We start from the raw sequence: 19398 nt of genomic DNA on the forward strand, positions 1-19398 counted from the left end.
ATAAAAAAATTTATAAAAAATACTTTGTATAATACAAAAAATAGGGTATTGGATTCATGATTGCAGAAAAATGATGGGAAAATTAAAAATGAATAACTGAAAAAAATTTGTGCTTATCAGCGGATAAAAGTTAGATGAGAATGATATTATGTCAACTAATCGAATGGTATTGTGTTACTAAACGTAACGGTTAGATACTCAAAGTTCATGCTATTCATTTTTGAAAAGCATTCATATCAACATATGAAAAAGAGCTCCCTATAATATTTCATTTAGATATGATAATATTGGATAAAAAATCAATTATCCTAATTCTATTATTTTCTTACCAGAAAAAAAAAAGGAATATGAGAAAAAGAAGTTATATCACGTTTGTTTTCTAAATAGGAAAAGTTTAGGGGCCAGCAATTTTATCAAATTTTGGCCAGCATGTAACCATCAAAGAAGAGTGAGCCATTGGATGAAATCTCACATTAATCTCACACCATTAAAAACCTCATAAAAAAAATAAGTAACTTCTTATAAAAGTGGATATTTAAATAAATAAAATTGTTATTTGTACACCAAAATCAGCTACCAATATATTTGTATATAAATAAATGTGTAGTTTAATTTATTTTCAATATATATTTATATTTTAACATGTATTTTATAACTTTAGTGGCTGATTTTGGTGTCGACGTAGTATTACTCTATAATATAATATGACGTGTGAATTATACAGGATGTCATGTGAAGAATCTCTCGAAGACCAATAAGAGCATGAAGTGGGAGTGCTAGGGGAACAATGAAAATTTTGAACTATATGAACAACCACCAATTAAATGAAAATACATTACACCCTAATTTAATGTTACTAATTAAATTTACTCTTTTAACCCTATTAATTCACATTGTTTACACATTATTCAAAAATCTTGTTGGTTACCTATACTTTCCCCAAAAATATTCAACACCTAACACATTTATTTAACTACTCAACACAGATCACAGTTAAGGCACTACCACATACTACTACAACCAGTCAACCTCCAGTCAACCCCTTGCTTACCATCTGTTCCTTCAGATCTCATCACTTCTCTTCAGAAACATGGCTGCTGAAGCTGTTTTGTCTTCCGTTCTTAATGTTGTTTTTGACAGGATGTCCTCCCCTGAAGTTGTTAACTGGATCAAAGGGAAGAAGCTTACTCACAAGCTCATTGAAAGGTTGAAGACTAATCTTTATGCTGTTCGAGCCTTTCTCATCGATGCTGAGCAGAAGCAGATCAAGGAAAGACCTGTCAAGGAATGGCTTGATAGTCTCAAAGATGCCATGTATGTTGCTGATGACTTGCTGGATGAAGTCTTCACCAAAGCTGCCACTCAGAAGGATCCAGGTACCTTCCTCTCTCGTTTTCTCAATTTGCAAGATAGGGATGTAGCAAACAGGATGGAGGAAGTCATTGATAGGATAGAGTCTCTTGTGATTCAAAAAGACACTCTTGGTCTCAGAGAGATTCCTAAGGAGAACATGTCATGGAGGATCACTACATCTCTAGTTGAAACATCTGATGTATGTGGCAGGGAAGAAGACAAGGAGGCCATAGTAAAACTCTTGTTGGATGATGATGGTGATGATACTGGTGGTCATAGTGATGTATCTGTGATTCCCATTGTGGGCATGGGTGGGATAGGAAAGACTACTTTGGCCCAATTGGTTTACCAAGATGGCAAAGTGAAGGAGAATTTTGATTTTCAAGCTTGGATTTGTGTGTCAGAAGAGTTTGATGTTTTCAAGGTCACCAAGACTATCATCGAGGCAATAACTTCAAGTTTTTGCAGCTTGACAGATTTAAATTTGCTTCAGCATGATTTAAAAGAAAAATTATCAAGGAAGAAGTTCTTTGTTGTCTTGGACGATGTATGGAGTGAAAGTTATGATGATTGGAATAAACTTCTAAAACCTTTTCGAAAAGGGGTCAAGGGAAGTAAAATTCTCATAACTACTAGAAGTAAAAGAGTGGCTTCGGTGGTGCAAACTGTTTCACCTTATGAACTGAGCTTATTGTCTGAGGAAGATTGTTGGTTAGTGTTTTCAAAACATGCACGTCTCCCAACTGGTTCTATGGAGAATCCAACCTTGAAAAAAGTCGGCAAAGATCTCGTAAAGAAGTGTGATGGATTGCCCTTGGCAGCTCAAGCCCTTGGAGGCTTATTGCGTGGAAATTTTGATGTCATCGCCATTTGTCACATAATGCCAAAGGCAATTATCCAATCTCAAAACTTTTGGGAGTTTGTGACCGAGTAAAACACACAAGGACATTTCTTGGACTCAATTTGAATTCACAGATTCCATTTAACATGGAAAATGCACCTTGTATCTTGTTGTCAAAGTTGAAGTACCTGAGGGCTTTGTCGTTCGATTGCTTTCCTCTTGAGTCATTGCCTGATTCAATAGGCGAGTTGATTCATTTGCGTTACTTGGATTTGTCTCGGACCGACATCATGACATTGCCCGATACACTTTGCAACTTGTACAATTTACAGACGTTGAAGCTGGTTGGATGTCGGAAACTAAAAGCCCTTCCTGTTGGCATGAAAGATCTTACAAATTTGCATTACCTTAATATTAGCGGGACTGATTTGCGTGAGATGCCGGAAGACATGAGCAAATTGACAAGTTTGCAGGTTTTAAGCAACTATGTTGTTGGGAAGCGTGAAGGGAACAGGATTAATGAATTGGGAGCACTTGCAAATCTACACCAAACAATTTTGATTGACAAATTGGAGAATGTGGTCAATAGCAGCGAAGCGTTGGGAGCAAGAATGTTTGATAAGGATGGCCTTGAATCTTTGTTCTTGAACTGGTCGCTAGATGAATATGAGAATACAGTTGATTCCCTAATTGAAAGAGATGTACTTGAAAAGTTACGACCTCATAGTAATTTGAAAAAACTACAAATTTGGGGTTACAGGGGTACAAAATTTCCAGATTGGTTCGGACGTTCTTCCTATGGCGACATCACCGAAGTAACTCTGGGAGGTTGCAGGAATTGTTTTATGCTTCCTTCACTTGGAGAGTTGCCCTCTTTGAAGCATCTAAAAATTTTTGAGTTTGAAAGGCTTGCTATTGTGGGTGCTGAGTTTTACCGAAATGATGAATCTTGTCTGGAGACTCCATTTCCAATGCTTGAAACTCTTAGATTTTACTCAATGCCTTGCTGGGAGGAATGGTTGGAGTTGAATGCATTTCCTCGACTTAGGGAGCTTATGATAAGGGATTGTCCCATGTTGAGAGGAGATTTGCCAAATCAACTACCATCTTTGGAAGATCTTACTATTCACAATTGCGAGCAGCTCAGTTGTTGTGTTCCAAGAGCTCCTGCGATTACCTCTTTAGGCATAGAAGGAAGCAATGAAGTGAGAATTGGGGAACTACCTCTTTTGCTGGATAAGCTTTCAATTAAAGGAAAGCATCAAGCGGAGTCGGTGATGGAGGCCATTGCGCACACCCAACTCACTTGCCTCCGAATTTTATCCATCTCAGGTTGTTCATCCCACGTATTGTTTGCAGTGAGTAGTATTCCCGCATCACTACAAAAGCTGAAGATAAAGAATTGCAAAAAATTAGAATTCCAAATGGAAGGCCTACACCACTCATTGCATAAACTAAGGATACAGAACAGCTGTGATTCGGTTACATCCTTCTCGCTGGATTCCTTTCCAAATCTCGTGCGTGTTCAAATCAGCGACTGTGAAAAGATGGAGTCTCTCGTGGTGTCACGCTCTCTTTCATGTCTCCGTTTTTTACTGATAAAGAATTGTGGGAGTTTGAAATCCCTCAAGACGCTATGGATGGCATCACCTCAGCTAGAAGATCTCAGATTACTTGGTTGCCCAGAGATTGATTTGTGTGCTAAAGGGGATCCACAGCGTAGCTTGAGATATCTTACCATCAGCTACTGCAAGAAACAACTCAGCTGTGTAGCATCGCAGTTTCATGGGCTTACTCATCTTTGTATTAAATATGAATATGAGAGTGTGAAGTCTTTCCCAAAGGAAGGTTGGTTGCCTGCCAGCCTTGAGTATCTCAGACTGGATAGCATTAAAAGTGTGGAGATGTTGGAATGCAAGGGACTTGCCCACCTCACCTCCCTCCAACAATTATATATTTATGAATGTTCCAATTTGGAGAACATTGATGGAGAAAAGCTGCCTGCCTCTCTGTTACGACTCACCATATTTGGAAGCCCTTTTCTGGGTAAACGGTGTGAGATGAAGGACCCGCAGGTTTGGCCCAAAATTTCCCACATCCCCGCCATTCAAGTTGATTACAGATGGATTTGGTAATCCAACAACTTCAACAGGTAATTGTTTCTGTCTCACACAACGTTATTCTGTGTTGCCCAATGCCCAGTCTCTGGTTTTTCATTCTTCATTGTTATTACTGTCTTGTATCATTCATACAGCTTTTCCAACAACAGATAACTTGTGCAGTTACGATTTTGCTTTTGATGCATCCATAATATTCAATCATTCTAATACTCACAGGAATTCTGAGAAACAAGACAATGATAATAACTGCAACAGAGGAAGGTTCTTGAGGACATAAGGGTAGAAAACAGAGAATGGAATTCTCACCATGATTGCTTTCATACAAGTGGTTAAGAAACCTGATGATAAAAGTGGTATGGATGGCTGAACTTCAAATCATTTCATGAAAATTTGCATATTACCTGAGAAGGAATATCTACTTTATAATGTTGGAATAACTTTGATTACTCAATATGAAAATTTGTATGTGGTGGTTGAAACTTTCTTGCAGAAAGCAACTTAGCAACCAGGGACAATCATGGTCACAATCCAAGAGATTCAAGAGCGGCATGACTCACTGATTGATATAGAGCGGAGCCCCAATGAACTTCATCAACTGTTCTTGGACATGGCTGTTTTGGTCCAATCACAAGGTAAGCAACTCAATGACAGAGAGCTACGTGACGAGCGAATTCGTATGTCTGCGGTGGGTCCAGCCGTTCCAGTTTGCAAGGAAGCACCAGAAGAATATCGGAAGTCCACCTTCATTGCCTTCATGATATTGATCATTTTCATATTGATTATTGTCCAGTCACCAAAATAAAAATATTGATTGTTGTCCTTCTTATTGATCATCGTCATATTTACCTTTTGAATTTCGGTTCATGTGTATGTTACACTCTAAAATTCTTCCAAACCATCTGATAATAAATTTCAGGCGCATGAACTAAAGTTTAGCAGATAAATTTAGTTTTGCTTTGGTTAATGGGATATTGATTGGTGGCTATGAACAAATTGGACTAATTCAAAACCTTATCAAGAGAAATCAGGTCAACATATTCTGTCACTGTGTCACATAACCATTGCATTGTAAAATAATACCTTGTTTGTTTTTCTGAACCTTCCCTTTTCAAGATTGAGACTCTCATGTTCATGGTCTGGAAGGTTATACTTGTAGTAAAATAAGAGTGGCAAAAATTCACAAATGAAACAGTACAATACCAATGAAATGAAAAGTATAGGCAATGCAGAATATTTAAATGGTTAAAAGGGAATGAATTAAGATGATGATGAAGACAATCTTGAAGAATGCCATCATCTGTCCACTTGCATTCACTAACCTGCTCCATTAGTTGACAGCAGATTCTTATTATTGGGGTTTAATTCATCAATAGCCACTCTAATCTCTTTTGAATGCATGTATTTCTTTTTTTTTTGGGGGATTTTAAAAATTTTCTTTACATGTATCACATGCTATAAATATTGTTGAATTACCTTGCTTGGAATTTATATATTGGAGGAATGAGATTAGTTGTTTTGCACCCATAAACGGTTAAACCTATGGTCTAAGATTTGTTTTTTTCTCTATTTTCTTGTGCATTGTTGATTAAGAATAGCATGTTTTGTTAGAAAAATAACAAAAATTAGTCAATAATGCAGCAACAGCTATCCCACTTTATGATACGTGAACAGTTGAATAGTAGCACTAAAATTTTTGAGAATCAAGAAAAGCTGAAAGTTTCCACCTCAAACCATCAAAGAAGAGAAGCAATTAAAAATAGGAATATATTACCAATGCATCAAGCTATCAACCCACTGTTTAAACGTATTATTTACTCACTATAAACACTATTTGCATCTCTTTTTACATATTATAATAGATAGATAGATATTTCAAAATATAACATGTACAATACAAGTAGTGGAAATTTATTATGATTATTATTATTATTATTATTATTATTATTATTTTGCATGATGTTCAAAATCACTAAGCTACGGTTTTATGTTGCAAAAATTCCATAAATATTATATCATACAGAAAACTATTTTTGATACTTTTATTTGATTTGTAATATTGATTAAAACTAATAACCTATAAATTAAAATGTCGCATTAGCTATTAATCACATAAATTTAGGTTAGGATCGGATGGAGAGTATTTTCACAGAGAAAACTCGAGTAAAGTGCAGTTTTTTAAATGATGCAATGTAATTTCGAATTATGAATTTCGTCTAACTGTATTTTTATTGATAAATGACCAAAAAGTACTTCCGTATAAAATTACTTAATTAGCTAGTGTGCATGAATAAGTTCTAAAGTATACAGTATGACTCATTAGATATTTTTACTTTACTATTCTTTCCAAATTATAAAGAGAACGAAAAAAGGATTGTAAGAATAGCTCAATTGAATATATTGAGGGTACAAAAAACAAAAGGAAGAACAACAGTCAGAGTTGGTTACTAATGTGTTATATACCAAGAATACAACAGAGAACAAATGGTGCCTAATGTGGTGCATTTCCTTCAAGCTACATTTACAACAGAGAGCAAACATCATGGAGCATGATCATTGTTTGTGATTCCTATTCTTGAGGTTTCCTTGCTGAATATTTGGTGATGTATTCTCAAGAGTAGTACTCAGATGATGAGCAAAGGTGCGGCGCTGAGTCTTTTCCTGGAAATTCTTAATGGTGCCACTGCCATTGTAAGGTCTCTGACTATGAGGAGTAGCCTTTCTGGATTCAGATTGTATATGTGGATCCTGAAAGTATAAATTACAATTAGAAAAATTAAGGGTCTGTTTGGTTTGCGTTTTTATTTTCTATTTTCATTTTCAGGATCTTGTGAAAATGAAAGAGAAAATAGGACAGAAAACAGAATTTTGTTGTTCTATGAACCAAATCAAATTTTATAAGGACTCAATTATCCGGAACCGCATGGAGATTAAGAACAATATTGTTAACCAAACAAAGCTTGAGGAGAAAATGGGAATGAAGATTATATTATTATTGCAAACAGTTTAAGATACCTTCTGTGTCTCCTTGTTTGATTCTTTCCTTTCCTTGTAAAAATCAGGTAGTGGCCTTGCTTTGAAGCAAAAGCTTTGGCGAAGTTTTCTGATCTCTGTCTCTGCTTTTTCCTGCAAAATGAGGGGATTGAATGATTTGGTGACTAAACTGAACCGAGGAACTAGATATTGTTCATAGTAACAGACACTTGGTATTAAATTTTATTTGTCAACCAACCTTGAGTTTTGTATGAAGTTGCACTTTTTGTGCCTCATTGGCATTGAACTTTTCTTCAAGTTTCTGAGATTGATTTAGATCAATAGAGAAAGGAAAGGCAAGTAATTTAGTAACTCAGTTAATTAATTCTCATTTTTATTTGTAGTAAGGTTAATTAAAGCTCATAAACAACTAAATTTGATTGATGACAGAACCTTCTTTCTTCTTGCAGCCCTTTCTTCCGTCCTCAAGCTGAAAGGTGAGGATATCATTGGGGATCTCATTTTATTTCTGCATTCAAGTAGAAACATTGTAAATACTAATGTAAAGAAGAGTATTCACAAAAGCCATAAAACTTCTTTAAGCCAGAGATAGATTATGTAAACTTGTGGTCCTTGAAACTAAAGATAGCATGTTTCAACTAATTGACAAACTCTACATTATGTCAAGCATGGATAATATTTGAACATAGGAACAATCCAAATCCATATAGCACAATGAAAAATCTTATAACACCTTAAATCAGAGTGGAAATGACTTACTCTGTTGAGAGCAAGCGCCATTTAGAGCTGGCTGTATTTTTGCCTGTGCTTGATAAATCAAGAGGAGTTTTGTTCCTATCGTTTAACAAAACTCAAATGCACCGAATCAGGATATAAAAACAGTTTTACATCATAATTAATAACTTACTAGAATTAGGTACCTTTTCTTTTCTGTTAATGGGGTCAATGCAGAATGCATCTGCATCTCCTTCTTATAAGCCTGCATTTAAAAAACAACACTTTAACATCATAGAAATATAGATTGTGAAAGACATGGCAAAGAATCTGACAAACCATAGTTGGTGTTCTTAGAGGAGTTAATGATGCATCCTTTGAAGCCTTTGAGGAACCAGCACTAGCTCTTGCACTTTCAAATTTCTTCATGACTGATGCAGTCAATCTATTAAGTTCTCTAATCGGTGTAAAATTGACCGACTTGTAAGGAGTAGATCTTCTTTTATCAGCAGAGCTTAGTAATGAAGCATGCTTGTTGCTGCTGTTAGTTGGGGTAGCAGCAATATTACTGTTATCTCTCTTTGAAGAAAGAGTAGCTGCTGTTGATTTGATTGGTGTAGAAGCAACTTTGGAGGTTGCATTGCTCTTTAGCAATTTGAAGGAAGAAACTGGTGGTTTCTTCTTGCTAACTGAAGGCAAAATTTCTTGATCATATCTTGAACCCTGCTGAAATAATCAATATTAAATCAATATTATGATCTTAAACAATCAAACCAAAGAATAAAACACTAAGATTAAACTTTCTAAAAAGACAAACATTGTGAACCAAGAGACTAATATCAATAACCACCTTCAGTAATGGTGTCATAATTGGAGTTGTTTCAAGTATCTTTTCAGCATCTTCATTTTGGCTTTGCAATTCAATCTTCATTGAATTCCCAACCAAAGGTTCTTCTTCCATCTTTGACACAGCTTCTTCTACCTTGTTACTTTGAGGCAAAATAGTACTGCTTGCCTCTAAATCCGAAACTGAGTAATTCCCATTGGCACTGATCATGGAATCTTGTTCTTCTTTGACAACCAATCTAGTCCTTGAACTTCTTCTCTCTGAATTATCATCAATAGCATTGTTTTGTGCAACATCACTGTTTGCAACTTGATCGACATGCTCATCTTCATTATTGTTTTGTGCAGCAGCATTGTTTGCTTGTTCGAGCAATGCTGCCGCGGCCGCCTTTTGAGCGGCGAGTTTCTTGTAGTGAGCTTCAAAGAAGGCCTTCTTCTGAGCAACTGAGCCAGGTCTTGAGAACCTCTCTGCCTCTTCGACGTAGCGGTTGTGAGAGAAGCTTGACCATTTCTCCCATGCAAGAGACTCTGACATGAACCTCCCAAAGGAAACTGATGATTGCCCCAATGCATGAATTGGGTTTCTCTGAAAAGTTTCACAGTTTTTTCAAGGTAAAACACCTTCATACAACATAGAGAAGAAAAAAAACAATGTCTTTTCATGATTAATTGCACCCAATAATATCATGCATGTGAAACCTAACTCATCAAATGATTAACAAAAAAAAATAATAAGCAAAATTCATGGTCCATGAAAAATCAGATATAGGGTTCCTAAGCAAAGATTTGCAATTTCAAGCAGTTCATATAATGAGAAAAGAAATGAATACCAGCTTGAATTAGAATTTTTCATCTTCTGTTCCCATTCTTTCAAAATCACATGCATTCAGGTGAAAATTTAAGGAAAAAATTAGGTTAAAAAAAAGGAAAACAAAGAAAACATTCAAAATAGCAAAAGAATATAAACAACAAAAAATAAATGGTTTATTCTTGATCAATTGCACCCTAAATTATCCAAAAAACAAAGAAACTAAGACAAACTCTGCAAGCAGTTAGTGAAATAAGAAACTAACACCAGCTAAAACTAAAGCATGAGAATATAATATGAGACAAGTTCTTGAATTAACCTCATTGGCTTCATTGATAATCCCAGAAGCATAACAGAATGGTTGTTGCATTTGCATGAGACAAGTTGAGTCCCCCATGTTTTTCAGTTTCACTACGCAACGTAGTAACTATAACCTGAGAAAGGTCCAAACTTTACCACTAACAATAACAAATTATAATCATAATTAATATTACTATGATGATATATGATATGATATGATGTGATTCACCATGTTAATGTTAGTAGTATTATTCTTCTATTAATATTTTTATGCTAATGTGGCCGTTTGTTTTGTACACATTCAAATTTGAAATTCAAAATAATAAAGGCATTCTGTGTCCAATACGATGTGGAAAAGCTGACACAACTTTAACACATTATAAAAAAAAATAAATTAATTAAAAACAAGATGTGCAGTGAGAGCGTTGTGTGTAAACTTTTTTACAAGTTTGCAAAGTATATGTGTAGGGCCCACTAACAAAACGGTTGGAAGAGGAGCCCAAGTTTGGGCCCACATATTTGAGAAATGAGACAATTAAAAAAAAAAAATTATAAAAAAAATTCTCTATAACGGCTATGTTTGAATTTGGTGAAGCTTGCCTTCAATTCAAATAAAAAATGTTGTTGTGGTTCAACTTTTCAACCTAGGAAGAGAGTTCTTTGATATGGATGTAACATTTTTTCAACCCTCGTATTAAAAGGGTTTTAAGAGAAAGTTGGTGGCAACTACAAAGTGTCAAAGTTGTAGAAGGTTAAGATGTAACATGCTGAACCACAGTTAGTTGCAACATCGCCTTGGTGAAAATAACTAGCTTAGGATATTGACTATTTATCTATGGATGTCTATAGTTGGTAATTTGAAAATAATATATAAGCCATTTTGATGCATATAGAAGGATTTTGTAGTGTGGATGATTTGCTAGAGTTGAATGGTAATGAGCTAATGATGGTATTACGAGAATAGATTCTAGTAAATTTTTTTTCTCAATTAATGTTGTAAAATTTAATCTTTTACCATATATACTTTTTAAGCGGGACTAAAAAAAAAAGATAAAAGATATTTTGGTAAAAAATAGAACTGAGTAAAGAATAAGAATTTTTACTAATTTTTTTTAAAAAAATATGTGGATTGTGTATGATTTTTTTCTTTTCGTTGAATTTTCCTATTATAAAAGAACAATGTCAATTTTTGTTGAAAGAAGATGTAAAAAATGTCATATAATAAGATATTACAGTGTAACATTAATTGAGAGAAAAAAATTGAGAATTTTCGGAATACTTGTTGCTAGAATTGATACATATGTAGCATCTTTAACTCTTCAAGGGATACTTCTTAGTCCTATTTATTATTTTATAATATAATGTGTTCACTTTTCTAATACGTGGTACTCTAATTGTTTTTGGAGATAACAATCAAGGGATAGATGCGCGGAACCAGAAATTTCATAAGAGGGGGTCAATTAAATATAAAATATAACAAAAAAATTAATAAAATATGATTTGTAGCATATATATCAAAAAAGTAATTATATTATATAAAAGTCAATGTTCAACTACATACTTTAAGATTTTGATATTTTTTAACTTGTTGGACGATGCTTTATGGAACTAAAATTATCAATTATCATCTCTGAAGTGAACAAGTTGTGTCACAGGTTGTTCAATAATATTTTGAACATTACTCAAAGAATCTGAAGCTGAATTTTGTTCATCATATATTCTCTCTTTTCTCTTGAAAAATGAGTGAATTGTTTTCATCTTTAACATTTTTAACTTAACTTGAACTATCTAAAAAAACAAAAATAATAGGGACACAGTATTTTCCACTAAGCAGCATTGATTAGGAGAAGGAAGAAAATAATATGAGAAATTAAAATAGATGGGAGAACAGTAAAAGAGGTGGAAAATGTTACATAAATGATACAAGGTGAGTTCTTCAATGGGCAAAGTATAATACTATGTCAGAGCTCAAAATGCCTTTGTATCCCAAGGCATAAAGAAAAAGTGAAATGTATACATACTCTCACTCACCTATTCTGCATGATCATCCAAGCTGAACATGAAGGTGCATGCTTCAGTCACTTTCTCTACATTACTAACGTTACATCTTATCAATTTTGGGTACAAAAATAATACAAGCACTCTCAAATTCAATAACAGAATATTAGTTTCTCCCTGTAAACTTTCTCAATCATTAATGTCCAAAGAAAACATCAAATGGGAGGCCTCTTGGATGGTCAACAATCAATATTGCTTGCTTGCTTGCTTTGTAGGAATGAACAATATAGGCTCAGTCAAGGAACATGCCTACTAATCCTTCAATTTGAACTCCCAATCAAATTCTGACCACCCGGCATTACAATATGGGAAAGAAAAGGATCAGAATGTTACAGAGGTACGTCGAGGCCACGGCTATGTCGGTCACGACCGTTCATTTCCATGAATCCTGTATGAACACTTCTTCTCCGTGTTCTATGGGGTTTTGCCCTTGATCCTCTTCTTTTATGACCTGAATACACCATATAAACGACAACAACGAAGCCACATCCGGAAAAGGCCCATAGGAATATCACCCAAAATCTGAAAGAGCTTGGCATCTCATCTTTTGGAACACTATCCAAATCCTCAGAATCCTTTCTCAGTTGCTCAGAATGATTTACTGAGATATGATTGCTTATTGAATCAGTACTTTCATCTACAATGCCAAATTTCCTTGACATGCCGCTTTCTTCTGTTCTTTGTTCCTCTTTTGGTGGGGATAAAGAATTTGCATTGGGGCATCTTCTCTCATGATGCAAAGTCAGTGCTTCATTCAGTGTTTTTGCACATTCAATGCTGAGCAGATCACGCTGAAAACCATCCTCATTGGCTCGATCTAGTGTCGATAGATCCGGTGGGTCTGGAAACTTGGCCCAGCATCTGTTGACCATGTCAACATCCCGCCAATCTGCCTTGTCAAAACTCCAATTCCCAGTACCAAAACGTAACCCATAGTGAAAAACTCGATACTTGACCCCCGGTGCAGGTACATATCCTGGGTATATCAGTATCTCATTGTTTACAGTATGCTTCAATTTTAGCTGCATCAATAACATTACTGGTTATAGCGGTGAAGTTTCTTCATACTAGAAAGGAAGTAATTACATAGCATACAATACATAACACGACATGTCATTAGAGAGAAAGACATAAAGCAGAATGATAGGTAATGAAATGACTCATTTCAATCCAGAACTTTGACTATAGAGGCTCTAAAAATCATGACAATGACCAGTTCTCCAAAAAACTTCACCTGTTAGGTGTAGGGTTCACAGTTCAAGAATGGTTTTCTAATAAATAATATACCCTTTATCTACTTGTCTTATGCTAGTTATTCGCATCTAGATGCATGACGGAACACCCTTAAGTCGATCGCCACTCAACAATAGCTTTGTTTCAAAGTCTGCCACCATCATTTGTTTGAAATTATCAAACACTTTTCCCTTCTTTTCTGATAGAATAATGAAAGAGTTTGTTTGAATAAGTTGTTGCAACATTCACTTTCTAAACCACGAGTGTGTTTCCTCTTAACTAAGATTATTCAGAGTGTGTGTGTGCAATTACATATGCTAACTCTATTTTGGATATCTAAAAAACCAAATGTAAGTTCAATTCATGTTTGTTTTACTAGATTGGTCTTCGCTAGTGTTTGCAGAAAACAACAAAAGTAAACATGATGGCAAAAACTATGCTTATATTTATAGATTCAAAGAAGCTACTACTGAATTTTTGAAATTGTGTGGTTGGTGGCCAAAACATGTAGGAGCAATAGCTACCCAATTCAAACAAGACGAACAAAAACGTTTGTGTTCATATGCATCTTAGTTACTCAATAGCAAATGATCTCTAGCCAAGAGCCAAGCTACAGAATTGATTAATGCTTTAAAGGCTTAAGGAGGAGATGCTGGACCTTAGGTTGTATTGTAACACTATGGAACCCATAAGCATAAACAGGTCAGTAGAGTATGCATAACAAAGTGTGTAAAAAGTAGGAGAAAATACCTCGGCTGCTCCAAATGAGTAGCCATACATCTCACTGATCCAACCAGATTCATATATGTCTCCTGTTATATTTCTTGCATAATGAGCTCTATCAGCTCGGACTTCCTCAGTTTTATGTAGCCATAGCAAAGCGAATTTCCGAAGATCATCTATGTGCATAATGATTACACCACCAACCTTGTCACAAGCCTCAGGATGGCTAGTGTGCAATTTGGCAAGCTCGTTGTCACAGCCAATGAGGTAGCTACCAATAACAGGAAAATGTAAATAATTCACCGCGAGGATGCAAGAGAAACAGACATCATGAGAAACATATATGGATGGGTTCATGCAAACTCTAGTCATCAAAATCGCATCTCCAGGAAAACAAAATTAACAGATCCCATAAACATAAATCAACTTCGGCAAGCTTACTCATAGGGAGTTGAAACTGGACGGCCACGAGCAGCCTTGAATTCCCATGGTGTAATCGGGCCTCTTAAGATCATATCAGCATCAAGAATCACTATGAACTCAGCATCAATATTTGCATGGTTAAGCCAGTGAAGTACAGCAGCAGGTTTATTAATTGCTGGATACCTAAAACAAAGAGACAGAAAATCATGTTTTTTTCCTATAATCTAAATCATTCAGGCAAGTGAAGCATTTAATAGTGGTAGGCTCTCAATAACAGCACATAAAGAGTTGAGGCACAAGGTATCTTGTATATAATTTAGGTAATCAAAATCAAACATGAATTGATATAACACAAAGACTAAGCAGTTCTGCAGTACAAAATAAATATATGAAGATTATTTGGACAACATCTGAGGGTATCCTGAAACAATAATAGAATTATCCATAAACCATAATTTAGAATACCAAAATCAAGCACAATTTTGATATAATGATCACATATAGCTGACTTCTGAGAAATAAACACAATTGAAAAAAAAACAAAGGGCAAAAAAAAGCAAACTAATGTAGATAATGAGCTTCGTCATGGCATATATTGTTTCAGTTAGAATTTGAAGATAGTCATTGGTCATAGTGATTGAATTTGATCTAAATTAGTATCCTTAAAATAATTATACCACAAAAGTTAATCCTTTGCTTGTTCCATGCCTGATTTTGCAACTACTAATGATAATCACTTCGTCCAACAAAGTCAGTCAAACTGTAAATATCAGTTCAGACATGACAAGCACCTAACAGGAAAAAAGTTAGAACAGCACAACTTGAATTGAATAGCAGAGACACATAATTACCAGTCTCCTGTTAATGGATGTCGGCTCATAGAGGGAACATAATGGGTAGGAGCCAGATCATGGCCCTTATATTGCTTCAAGTCTTCGTCTGTGCAGCTAAGAAGTCTAGTGATATTTCCTGGCTGTCCACTCAATCGGAAACTGTGCATAAGTCCTACTGTCTGCCAATCAAAGTATGTGGTACATTCTGTGGAAAAAACAGTATGAATTTTAGGATGCGGCTTCTCAGCATCAAGAGCATTGTCATCTTCTTTGGTATCCTCCATCATTTGTAAAGTAGCAGGAGTTGGATATTTTGGCTTTGTTAGTTCAGCAAAGGCTTTGCTTTTCAAAAAGTTCAAATATTTAGACCAAGTAGGTTTAGGACAACCATTTGCTGCCTGCTGCAGCAGAAGACCCTCATTTATAATATTTATGCACTCTATACTTAGAAATAGTCCTCGCCTTCGATTAGGGTCAAGTTCCATCTGCCTTACCTGCAAGAAACTTTCTAGTTTCAGCAAACCAATGCTAAATTTTTTATTATTATTATTATTATTATTATTAGTTAAACCACCACACATAAATTTCCTACCATAAGTATACTTGTTTACATACCTCCCTGGGATAAGGGGGTTCTGGAAAAAGACGGCCACATTCATAAACAATTCCATCTTCATGGTGAGCCAATTTATTAAATGACCAATTTCCTACACTAAATGGAAGCCCATAGTGAAGAAGAATTGGTTCAATTCCCTCCCGAGGAACATAACCTGGGTAGATCATCAAGTTATCATTGATCTTGTGCCGAAGTCCTATCTGTAAACAGAAGGGTGGAATCCAACAGTGTAGATTGAAAGAAGAAAAGAAAGCAAAGAAAATAATCAGCAAAAGTTGAATAGTCAAGCACTACAAATGGAGTGCTAAATGGTTTGAGTAGAGTTTAGTAAATATAATAAAATAAAAAATTAATTCAATCATTTTAAGGCAATGAATTTGACTCACTTCAGCAGCACCAAAAGAGTAGCCATACATCTCACTGATCCATCCTTTCCCATAGATGTCACCAGTTATGTTTGTTGCCCAGTGTGCCTTATCTTCCCTCACTTCTTCTGTTTTGGAAAGCCACAATGGTGCGAAAGCTCGGAGGTCATCTATATGAAAGGCCAAAAGCCCACCAACTTTGTCGCAAAGTTCTGGGTGTTTCGTATGCAGTTGAGCCAAAATATTGTCACAACCTCGTAAGTACCTGAAGAAAGAATTTTGGAAGATGGCAAGTTTCAATGATAGTGCCTGAGAAAGAAACACACTACAAATTTATAGTTTTTTGTGCTAAAAGATAGTTAAATGCATTTCATAGGTTCAAGCAAAGGATCCTAGTTTGCACTTTGAACTTTTGATTCTCTTATATGTGATACATTAAAGATGAGATACATATAAAAGACCTAGGCATCCCAAACTCCAATATTTTCATAGTATATGTACTGCCGCATGTCAAGGCGCACAATGCCATTATCATCATCCTTCTTCTACAGATATGCTCAACTGGTAGTGGGAGGTATTATCTAGCTTCTAACACTTATTATCATTAAGGGTGAGTTTGTGAGTTTTGATTTTACATTTAAAGACAGGGAAGGGAAGTGCTCCTACTGTAAAGCTTAATCCATTTTACACTATGAATAAAAATTCCATAACACATTGTTAAAGGGAAAAGGGAGTAAATATATTGAATGAGAAATGAGTAAGAAATTAGTGATTACCCATAATATGCGGCAACAGGTCTTCCTTTCTCTGCACCAAGCTCCCAAGGTAAAATTGGGCCTCTGATTATCATGTCTGCATCTAGAATGACAACCCAATCAACATTTTTTGCATCTTTACTATGTTTGAGCCAGTGCAAAACCCCAGCTGGTTTATTTATTGCAGGGTACCTGAATGGCGGACATAGAGTTAATATCTCATGCTCATATGACGGAGGAATTACTCTTCATTTGCAAGGAGGTATGCATGTGTTTGATTCGGCACAATGAAGCAATAAAACTCAAAACACTTGAACAGAGAACAGCAGAGAGCACAAAACTTTTCCAAAATACCAAAAGTACAACCTAAAAAACACATCGATAATGTAGCAAGATCAGCAAACAATACTTATCTAAGACCCTTCACTAATTGCTGAAAAGAGTAAGCTTAGAGATCTGAGTTTCAACACTTAGAAGAGACATCAGCAAACTTCTTACAAACCTCATAAGATGTCACTACTCATTGAAGCACTTTTCAACCTACAAGTAGAAATTCTACCAATCAAAACTTCTATAAACACAAATCTCTACCTTAGTTTAAAAGAACAATTTAGCTACAACAGCAGCCCACAATCCATTTCAAGAACATACACATCCCAACATAAAACATACCTAAGAAAGAAGAACAATAGTAGCAGCTATCACATAACTACACATGCGACACATTGTTACAGAGTTAAAAAAAAAAAGGATGTCCTACTAAACAACATAGGCCAATCAATCAGAAACTAAAGTCAACGGCACCATTAGCATTCATTCTCAACAAACCACATCAATCAATCTACATTCAGGTCACAAGGCCAAAAACCTTATCATCCTTCTCGTTGTGCCAAGGTTCACCTTCTAAACTAAGAACGAAATAACAGAAATGATTTATCTTCTAATAAATGCATCCTTCTAATCATCTTCCTAACAACTTCAAACCAAATGCCTTTTGATGTTTTCAAATTATTCAATGCATTTGAATATTTTTCTAGTTCAGAAATTACGAGGATAATCAGGAGAGTATATGCATCATCATTAATCAAGAAATAATACAATGCTTACTTAATTAATATCTTTGAACATTAAGTGATTGTCAATGTAACCTAAAATTGAGTGTTATCAATTTTACCAGTCACCACCAGAACTTAACTTGAACACTAATTGATCGTTACAAAAGCTACTAGATTTGGATAACTTCTAACACTAATCACACCATCACATCAAAAACAGAAAAAAAGAAGATTACCAGTCACCAGTTCTGGGATGCTTGCTCATAGAAGGAACCTCAAACGTTGGCGCCAAATGCATCCCTCTATAGTTCTTCTTCTCCTCATCCGTACAACTCAGGAGACGGGTTATGGGCCCGGGCTGCTTGGCCTTCCTGTAACTGTTCATGAGCCCAACCGTCTGCCAGTCGAAGTAGTTCTGACACTCAACAGAAAATAGCGTGTGGAGCCTCCATTCATGCTTCCTCGCCGCTTCGCTAAACCCAATGCAAACCACAATTCCCACTAACAAAGAAACAATTAACACTCTCGCCATTGTTTTCTCCTCTGAGCTAGATGTGAAATTGGTGTTTCCTGAAGCTTGAAGATCTGGATTTCATGCCTGGCTTCTTGTTCTTGTAGCGAAGTCAAAATTGAAGCGTTGAGATTTGTATTTATAGTATTGAATTTGCTACTATAAAGTATTGAATAATTGAAGAGTTCAATTAATTGCCTACGATCTACAATAGTAGTAATTAATTATTGTTATTATGAATCTGGAAAAACGTGTTGTTGGTAATGGTAACGCTGGCTATACTGTGAGATTAACAAGTATACGATCGCCAAAGAAGCTTTTTGTCACTTTTGCATTTTTATTTTCGATTTCTATAATTCTTTTAAAAAATAATTGTAAATAGAAAATGGAAGTTTTTTTTTAAATATTATAATAAAAAATAAATGTGAGTCAAACAAATTCTAAGAATTTAATAATTTAAAATGTATCTTTACTTTAATTATATCATCAATCGTATAAATCTAATTAATTTTTTTATGTTGTTATTTTTATTTTCTTTTTTATTTTTATTATTAATTTTAAATTATTAAATTAATTTGATTAAACATAGTTACTAAAATAACTAAATGACCGGTTACTACATATATTGATCTTAATGGCTCTTTTGCAGAAAGGCTGAATCTGAGCATATTTTGTCCACTTAGTTGGAATTAATAAATTGATACACTTAGACTTGAACCATATCTTTGGCTTAAATAATCTAAAAAGTTAAGATAACAAAATTATTTTTTCTTTAATTTTTACATCGTAATCATATATTCATATTAGTATCTTAATTTTAAAATTAATCAAATTACTTTTTAATTTTAAATCA

At 35.0% G+C, this 19398-nt stretch overlaps 4 protein-coding genes across 6 annotated transcripts; 2 read left to right on the forward strand and 2 right to left on the reverse strand.

Moving 5' to 3' along the window:
* LOC107621278 (putative disease resistance RPP13-like protein 1) lies at nucleotides 954-2287 on the forward strand. Its single transcript, XM_016323313.2, has one exon. The coding sequence runs from the start codon at nucleotides 1091-1093 to the stop codon at nucleotides 2285-2287; it is 1197 nt and encodes a 398-aa protein (XP_016178799.1). The 5' UTR covers nucleotides 954-1090.
* On the forward strand, nucleotides 2341-4329 carry LOC107621277 (putative disease resistance protein At3g14460). The gene has a single exon (XM_016323312.1). The coding sequence runs from the start codon at nucleotides 2341-2343 to the stop codon at nucleotides 4327-4329; it is 1989 nt and encodes a 662-aa protein (XP_016178798.1).
* Nucleotides 6681-10244, reverse strand: LOC107622047 (protein WVD2-like 7). Of its 3 annotated transcripts, none has more exons than XM_016323979.2 (9): nucleotides 9993-10244; nucleotides 8870-9451; nucleotides 8359-8742; nucleotides 8226-8284; nucleotides 8065-8139; nucleotides 7738-7813; nucleotides 7544-7606; nucleotides 7327-7437; nucleotides 6681-7059 (listed from the first exon to the last, which is right to left on the reverse strand). In XM_016323979.2, the coding sequence occupies exons 1-9, from the start codon at nucleotides 10068-10070 to the stop codon at nucleotides 6865-6867; spliced, it is 1623 nt and encodes a 540-aa protein (XP_016179465.1). In that variant the 5' UTR covers nucleotides 10071-10244; the 3' UTR covers nucleotides 6681-6864. The 3 variants fall into 3 exon arrangements, with proteins under 3 accessions (XP_016179465.1, XP_016179464.1, XP_016179466.1); XM_016323978.2 differs by having other exon boundaries at nucleotides 8359-8745; nucleotides 9993-10241; XM_016323980.2 differs by lacking the exon at nucleotides 8065-8139 and having other exon boundaries at nucleotides 8359-8745.
* LOC107622046 (peptidyl serine alpha-galactosyltransferase) lies at nucleotides 11856-18835 on the reverse strand. The gene is made up of 8 exons (XM_016323976.2): nucleotides 18271-18835; nucleotides 17001-17171; nucleotides 16246-16489; nucleotides 15859-16059; nucleotides 15262-15737; nucleotides 14429-14593; nucleotides 14015-14258; nucleotides 11856-13053 (listed from the first exon to the last, which is right to left on the reverse strand). Exons 1-8 carry the CDS (start codon nucleotides 18564-18566, stop codon nucleotides 12361-12363), a joined length of 2490 nt encoding a protein of 829 aa, XP_016179462.1. The 5' UTR covers nucleotides 18567-18835; the 3' UTR covers nucleotides 11856-12360.

This window comes from Arachis ipaensis, chromosome B10 (assembly GCF_000816755.2).
Source record: "Arachis ipaensis cultivar K30076 chromosome B10, Araip1.1, whole genome shotgun sequence".
Lineage (NCBI taxonomy): Eukaryota > Viridiplantae > Streptophyta > Magnoliopsida > Fabales > Fabaceae > Arachis > Arachis ipaensis.